At 38.3% G+C, this 7,925-nt stretch overlaps 1 protein-coding gene across 1 annotated transcript; it reads left to right on the top strand.

The window, feature by feature from the left end:
- Positions 1-4,495: 4,495 nt before the first annotated feature.
- LOC120861298 (olfactory receptor 8S1-like) lies at positions 4,496-5,418 on the top strand. The gene is given in 2 exon segments (XM_040236932.1): positions 4,496-4,685; positions 4,688-5,418. Coding segments are annotated over 2 exon segments (921 nt in total).
- Positions 5,419-7,925: the final 2,507 nt, after the last annotated feature.

Raw genomic sequence — 7,925 nt, 5'->3', positions numbered from 1 at the left:
GACATTTTTCCCAAAGAAGACATCCAAATGACCAATGTTCAAGATCGCTAATCATCAAGGAAATGAAACTCAAAACCACAATGAGATATCCCCTCATGCTTATCAGAATGGTTATCATTTAAAAGACGACAAATAATAAATGTTGGAGAAAAGGGGACACTTGTGCACTATTGGTGGGAATGTAAATTGGTTTACCCATTATGGAAAACAGTACGGAGGTACTCCAAAAAATTAAAAACATAATTACCATATGATCCAGAAATTCCACTTCTGGGTATATACTCAAAAGAAACTAAAATAAGATATCAAAAATATATGCACTCTCATGTTTATTGCAGCATTATTCACAGCAGCCCAGATATGGAAATCATCTAAAACTAAACTTCCAGCTATAAGATGAGTAAGTTTTGGGAATCTAATATGCAGCATAGTGACTGTACTTAATAACACTCTACCATATATTGAAAAGTGCTAAGAGAATAAATCTTAAATATTCTCACCATATGACAAACCAAAAAATTGTAATTATGACAGGTGAGGGATGTCACCTAACATGTGATTTAAAAAAAATAAGATACATGAATACATATAACTGAATCACTTTGCTATACACCTGAAACTGTCACAACATTATTAATCAACTATACGTCAATATAAAATATAACCTTTTTTTAAGTTTTTAAAATTCTAAACAGTAAGTTACCTGTTTAAGTTACATGGAATGATTTTTTAAAAAACACACAGTGAAACAAATTGCTATATTACGTGTATCAAACCATCACTTTGTACACTTTAAACTTACACATTATATGTCAATTATATCTCAATGAAGCTGGGGGGGGGGTGTCTTTCTTATTCATTTCTCTCCAGTCTCTATCAGCCTAATATGTGTTCTTTTTTAGACTTTAAATAATTGCTTTAATTCAGAAATTTCAAATACTCCCCTGTGTCTCTTACAGCTTACCTTTCTAGCTAACAGGGAAACATGCAATTAGTGAGTCTTGAATTTGGCTTCAGGGTAAACTTCAGAGAGTACAGGGCATTGACCCAGCTTCCCCTGGGTGCCAACCCAGCTCTTGGCTGTATAAGAACAGATGGCCTTCTGATTGGGTCTATTAGAGAATTTTTTCCTTCAGTGGTATTCTTCAGAAGTATTCAGAATCTCAGAGGAAATAAATGAAGATATAGCAGGTTACTGGATCTGAGATCATGTGAGGAAGTTCTAATGAATTATATCCCTGTTCAGAATATGAGCTTCTTTTGAGAAATTGGTCTCGTCCTTCCATATAGTGGCCTGTATAGCAGAATAACACCGCTCTAGGTTAAGGGAGTCAAGAGGTAATCTTAATTTTGTGGCAATCCCAGTGTTTTTAAATCTTGAACCATTCTAATAGCCAATTCTCACTTATAGCAAGAAGAAAAAGCTATCTGCTGTGGAGAGTCAGATTCTTGTGACATAGGTTCACTTATAGGAAGACTGTACCTATGATGTGTCTACCTGAATGGGAAAACCTGAACACAGGAACTGGCTTTCCAGGAAAAGCCAGGAGTATGGTAATATCTTGCAAAATATCTTGATATCCCCCCTCTATTTTTCCTTCCTAGAAATTTCTATATGTGTTTTAACTTTGCTGACCATCTTCTCTTTTAGTTTAGTTAGCGTATTTAGAAGGATGAGGAAGGGTGAGGCCCTTTTCTGTGATTCCCTGTATCATATGATCCAAATAGTTGCCGCCTTCACCCACACAAAATGTGTAAGTTAGCACATGAGAGAAAAACATTATTCAGAAATGCTACACTCTTCTTGGTTGAGACGCTGAACTCCCCAAGTTACATGGTCAGATCCATCTTGTGCATGGAAGTAGAAAAGTGGGACCAGTTTTCAGGATAGCCCTGTTCACAAATAGATGAAATAACCAAGTTCCTGAAAAGAATAGAACAAATGTGTCATTTCACTTTGCTTGAGTAGATCCCAAGAAGACATCTGCTTTCAACAATATTCACAATTTTATCCAAGCAGGTTCCTCAAAAGTAAATTCTCCAACGGTTTATGCATCATCACCACTAGCTGAAATCACACAAAGGTGAACAGTACCCTGCCTGTCCAAGCACACAGGTAACCTAAACATGGGTCTAAGATGAATTTGAACTTTGTGAACAGGATCAGGTTTTTAACTATATTTGCTTTGAAGAAACAGCAGGATTTGAGGTAAGGCTGGAAGGTGAATGAGAGTCTGAACCAGGGGAATAAAAAAGGAGAACATCTGAAAAAAACCAGGTAGTCAAAGAGAGAAATATAAGACCTTTCTAGTATCAAAGGGGGTCAGAAAGGCTACAATATAGGTTAAGGACAGAGGAAGAACTCTGAATGTCAAGACAAGAGAAATGGATTTGAATCCACAAAGTACCTAGAATAGTCAAATTCATAGCATCAGAGAGTATACTGGTAGATGCCAGGGGCTGGAAGCAGGGTGGAGAATGAGGAGTTAATTTTTTAATAGGAACACAGTTTCAGTTTAGGAAAGTGAACAATTCTGGAGATGGATAATGGTGAAAGTTGCACAACAATGTGAATGGATTTAGTACCACTGAAATATGGTATTTAGTACAGCTAAATATCATTAAAACAGCATTTTTATAAAAAGACTTTTACTACATTAAAAAAAAATTTTTTTAAGATAGGAAAAGTGATCTTTACTCTTGTGGACCAGACCTAGATACTGGGATGAGAGTTAGGGGAAATACTATGGAAGTTATTTCCTGGTTCTTCTACTGGTTGTTAATGTCTCTATATTTCTGAAGGGTAAAATGAAGATAAGTGTCCATGTCTGATATACTTCATAGAATTTCTTTCAGCATAAACAGAGACAGGACATGAGAAAATGCTTTGTATTTTTAAAAATCTATTAAAATTTAATGTGATGTTTAACAAGTAAGAAGCCCTGGATTATTTTCAACAAAAATATTAGAGAGGAGAAAAGGTTTAGAACAATTACCTCACATATGTTGTACAATGGTTTTTTAAAATGTTGTACAATGGATTTTAAGAATTTCTGAAATTTAGTGCATGTAATGAAAATTGAATAACATTAATGTTAGAGTGAACCAGAAATATTATTTCTCCAGTAAGTCTCTGTGGAACAGAAAAAAGTTCAGTTCAGTTGCTCAGTCATGTCTGACTCTGCGACCCCATGAATCACAGCACACCAGGCCTCCCTGTCCATCAACTCCTGGAGTCTACTCAAACTCATGTCCATTGAGTCGGTGATGCCATCCAACCATCTCATCCTCTGTTGTCCCCTTCTCCTCCTGCCCCCAATCCCTCCCAGCATCAAAGTCTTTTCCAATGAATCAGTTCTTCACATCAGGTGGCCAAAGTATTGGAGTTTCAGCTTCAGCATCAGTCCCTCCAATGAACACCCAGGGCTGATCTCCTTTAGAATGGACTCGTTGGATCTCCTTGCAGTCCAAGGGACTCTCAAGAGTCTTCTCCAACACCACAGTTCAAAACCATCAATTCTTCGGTGCTCAGCCTTCTTCACAGTCCAACTCTCACATCCATACATGACTACTGGAAAAATCATAGCCTTGACTAGACGGACCTTTGTTGGCAAAGTAATGTCTCTGCTTAGCAATATGCGATCTAGATTGGTCATAATTTTCTTTCCAAGAAGTAAGCGTCTTTTAATTTCATGGCTGCAATCACCATCTGCAGTGATTTTGGAGCCCCAAAAAATAAAGTCAGCCACTGTTCCCACTGTTTCCCCATCTATTTGCCATGAAGTGATGGGACCAGATGCCATGATCTTCGTTTTCTGAATGTTGAGCTTGAAGCCAGCTTTTTCACTCTCCTCTTTCACCTTCATCAAGAGGCTCTTTAGTTCCTCTTCACTTTCTGCCATAAGGGTGGTGTCATCTGCATATCTGAGGTTATTGATATTTCTCCTGGCAGTCTTGATTCCAGCTTGTGCTTCTTCCAGCCCAATGTTTCTCATGATGTACTCTACATATAAGTTAAACAAGCAGGGTGACAATATACAGCCTTGATGTACTCCTTTCCCGATTTGGAACCAGGCTTTTGTTCCATGTCCAGTTCTAGCTGTTGCTTCCTGATCTGCATACAGGTTTCTCAAGAGGCAGATCAGGTGGTCTGGCATTCCCATCTCTTTCAGAATTTTCCACAGTTTATTGTGATCCACACAGTCAAGGCTTTGGCATAGTCAATAAAGCAGAAATAGATGTTTTTCTGGAACTCTCTTCCTTTTTCCATAGAACTCTCTAAAGTCTGTGAAGATTATGACCTAAATTTGTGATCTATCAAGAAAAGATAATACTTACTGAGACATAGTGAAGGCAGCTTTGGGATATGTAAGCACAGGTTCAGACAACTCAGGGAGGGATGTTTAAGAAGAGAAGATGATGCTGTAGAGAATGGGGACAATCATAGGCAATATCACCCACTTTCTATTTTATTCCAAGGAAACAGCCTCCACAAATGGCCTTGAGGAACCACAGCACCATCACCGAGTTCATCCTCACTGGGCTGTCAGACGACCCCCACATGCAGGCTCCGCTCTTTGTGCTCTTCCTGGTGATTTACCTCCTGACCGTGCTGGGGAACCTGACGATGCTGCTGCTGGTCAGGGCTGACCCCCACCTCCACACACCCATGTACTTCTTCCTGAGTATCTATCATTCCTGGACCTCTGCTTCTCCTCTGTCACTCTGCCCAAGCTCCTGAAGGACCTCCTGTCTGAGAAGAAAACCATCTCTGTCGAGGGCTGCCTGACTCAGGTTTTCTTTGTGTTTTTCTCTTCAGGAACTGAAGCCTGTCTACTCTCAGTGATGGCCTATGACCGCTATGCCGCAATCTGCCACCCCCTGCACTATGGCCAGGTGATGTGCAACCAGCTGTGTGTGAGGCTGGTGTTGATCTCATGGGGCCTGGCCTCTCTCAATGCATTTGTCATTGTGCTCCTGGCTATTAGCCTGGATTTCTGTGATGCCCATACCATCCACCACTACACCTGTGAGCTGCCTGCCCTTTTCCCCCTGTCTTGTTCTGATATCTCTATTGTTACCAATATCCTACTCTGCTCCAGCCTATTGCATGGGCTTGGAACCTTCATCCCAATCTTCTTCTCTTATGCCCTCATTATCTTCACCATCCTGAGCATCAGCTCCACCACAGGCAGAAGCAAAGCTTTATCCACCTGCTCCTCCCACCTCATCGCAGTGATCTTGTTCTTTGGCTCGGGTTTTCTTTGTTATCTCATGCCTCCGTCTGGCTCCTCTTTGGATTTGCTCCTCTCTGTACAGTACAGTGCAGTCACACCCATGCTGAATCCCCTCATCTACAGCCTAAAGAACAAGGAGGTGAAGGCAGCTGTGAAGAGGACATTGGGGAAATATCTATAATGTTCAAGTAGTGAACAAGACAACTCTAAGCAAAATCACAAAGATTGTATTCCATTGCATTTGCTCTTTTGCTCTCATCTCCTCTAATCACACGATGTCAGTAATTCTGAAGAAAGATTCCAGAGCTCACCCAAACACCTAATCCTGTTAGTCCAAGGAAGTGGCTCTTGATTTTGGTTCTCAGTTTGGAAAGTCTATGCTGTTGGTTGAAAGGGAGTGTGAAAACCATCTTCCACAAAGTAGATAAATAAGACAAACAAAATAAAAATGAGGTTAGAAAAAAAAAGATACAATAATCTTCACAGGAGTTTTAGCATCTGACTATACAGAGCTGCAGAGAGAACTAAAAACAAAGGAGGTATTTGTTAAACAGAAGTTAACCTTTTCAAATCCCAACTACTTATAAATTCTTGAAATAAAACTCTTGAAAAGCAAAATCCTTTGTTAACAAAAAAGTCACCAGTCTACATAGAGTATCATGAACATGAGGACACTGTATACTAAATTTAAAAACATTGCCAATGCAGCCATCAATAGAAATAAAATCTATCCTTACATGAATTCATTAATAAACAAGAAAAAAAGTGTAAGTTTAGAAATATAATTAAACTTAACATAAGAAAAGGAGGATAAAGGGACTAAAAGCACAAATTAATATATTAGAAAAGAGAAAAATAGAATCAATAAATCGAGGCACTAGTTATTCAAAAGGATCAATTGTGACATAATTATGTAAAATATATTTAAGAAAACAGAAAAAGAACCTAATAGTACAACACTGATGTTAAGAATAAAAATTATAAGGTAATGCTAAGATTTGTCTAAATAAATTTTGAAAGCAGGATTTTGTTTCATTTTAAGAAAATATAACCAAAAAAATAAAATTGAGCTATTTGATGTGTAAAACAAAACAAAAAACATTAGAATAAGCACAAAAGGACAAGAAGCACTGATAGTTTTTCAGGTAAGTTTTGGCAAATTTGAATGCTTTTAGAATAATATGGAAAATTGTTAATGTTTTTCAGAACTAATGTAACTGATTCAAAATATGAAAAATTACCACCGTCTCATGAATATTTAGACAAGTTGAAATGAAATGATCCACTGAATCTGAAAGTATACTGAAAGAATAATAATCTAAATAATAACCCATGACCAAATAAACTTCTTATTGCTTTGATTCCTCAAATCAATAAGTTAAAGTTAGAATAATCACATGTTCACCCTGATAGATTCTTAATAAGCATAAAAGTAAACAATTTTGACCTCAAATATTTAATAATAAAAATTCTAATGACTTTTTTTATTGAAGTATAGTTGATTTACAATGTTGTGCCAATCTCTGCTATATAGCAAAGTGACTCAGTTATAAACCTATAAACATGCTTTTCATATTACTTATTTCATAAAAAATATTTAACATTAAATAATATTCAAACATATGCTTCATGATATAATATCAAATTGGAGGAATTACAATTATGGTTTTTCCATTAGTCATGTACAGACATGACATGGGACTATAAAAGAGGCTGAGAACCTAAGAATTGATGCTTTCAAATGGTGGTGCTGGAGAAGACTTTTGAGAGTCCCTTAGACTGCAAAGAGATCAAACCAGTCAGTAGTAAAGGAAATCAACCCTGAATATTCATTGGAAGGACTGATGCTAAAGCTGAAGCTTCAATACTTTGACCACCTGATGCAAAGAACCGACTCACTGGAAAAGACTCTGATGCTAGGAAAGATTGAGGGCAGGAGGAGAAGGGAGCAACAGAGGATGAGATGGTTGGATGGCATCACCGACTCAATGGACATGAGTTTGAGCAAACTCCGGGAGATGGTGAAGGACAGGGGAACCTAGTGTGCTGCGGTCCATGGGGTCGCAAAGAGTCGGACACAACTGAGCAACGGAACGACAGTTTAAAAGAAAACAACACTATCACTCATTTAACTTAACAAGGTTATGTAATTCCCTCCAGTGCAGTAAGATGAGATTAAAATATGACATTTAATTATGGAAGAGGGGATCTACAAATATTTGGAGGTGACAATGATTACCCAAAAATCTAAGAAATCTCTAATTATTACTATTCCAAGAGAGTTTATTAAGGTAAAAAAAAAGCTTTCAGTTCACTTCAGTCAATCAGTCATGTCCGATTCTTTGCAACCCCATGAATTGCAGCACGCCAGGCCTCCCTGTCCATCACCAACTCCCGGAGTCTCCTCAAACTCATGTCCATCGAGTTGGTGATGCCATCCAGCCATCTCATCCTCTGTCGTCCCCTTCTCCTCCTGCCCCCAATCCCTCCCAGCATCAGAGCCTTTTCCAATGAGTCAACTCTTCACATGAGGTGGACAAAGTACTGGAGTTTCACCTTTAGCATCAGTCCTTCCAAAGAACACCCAGGACTTATCTCCTTCAGAATGGACTGGTTGGATCTCCTTGCAGTCCAAGGGACTCTCAAGAGTCTTCTCCAACACCACAGTTCAAAAGCATCAATTCTTTG

The sequence above is a fragment of the Oryx dammah genome, unplaced genomic scaffold (assembly GCF_014754425.2).
Source record: "Oryx dammah isolate SB20612 unplaced genomic scaffold, SCBI_Odam_1.1 HiC_scaffold_11232, whole genome shotgun sequence".
Lineage (NCBI taxonomy): Eukaryota > Metazoa > Chordata > Mammalia > Artiodactyla > Bovidae > Oryx > Oryx dammah.
Note: the sequence above shows the minus strand (reverse complement) of the source record. Positions and strands in the feature narration are given on the sequence as shown.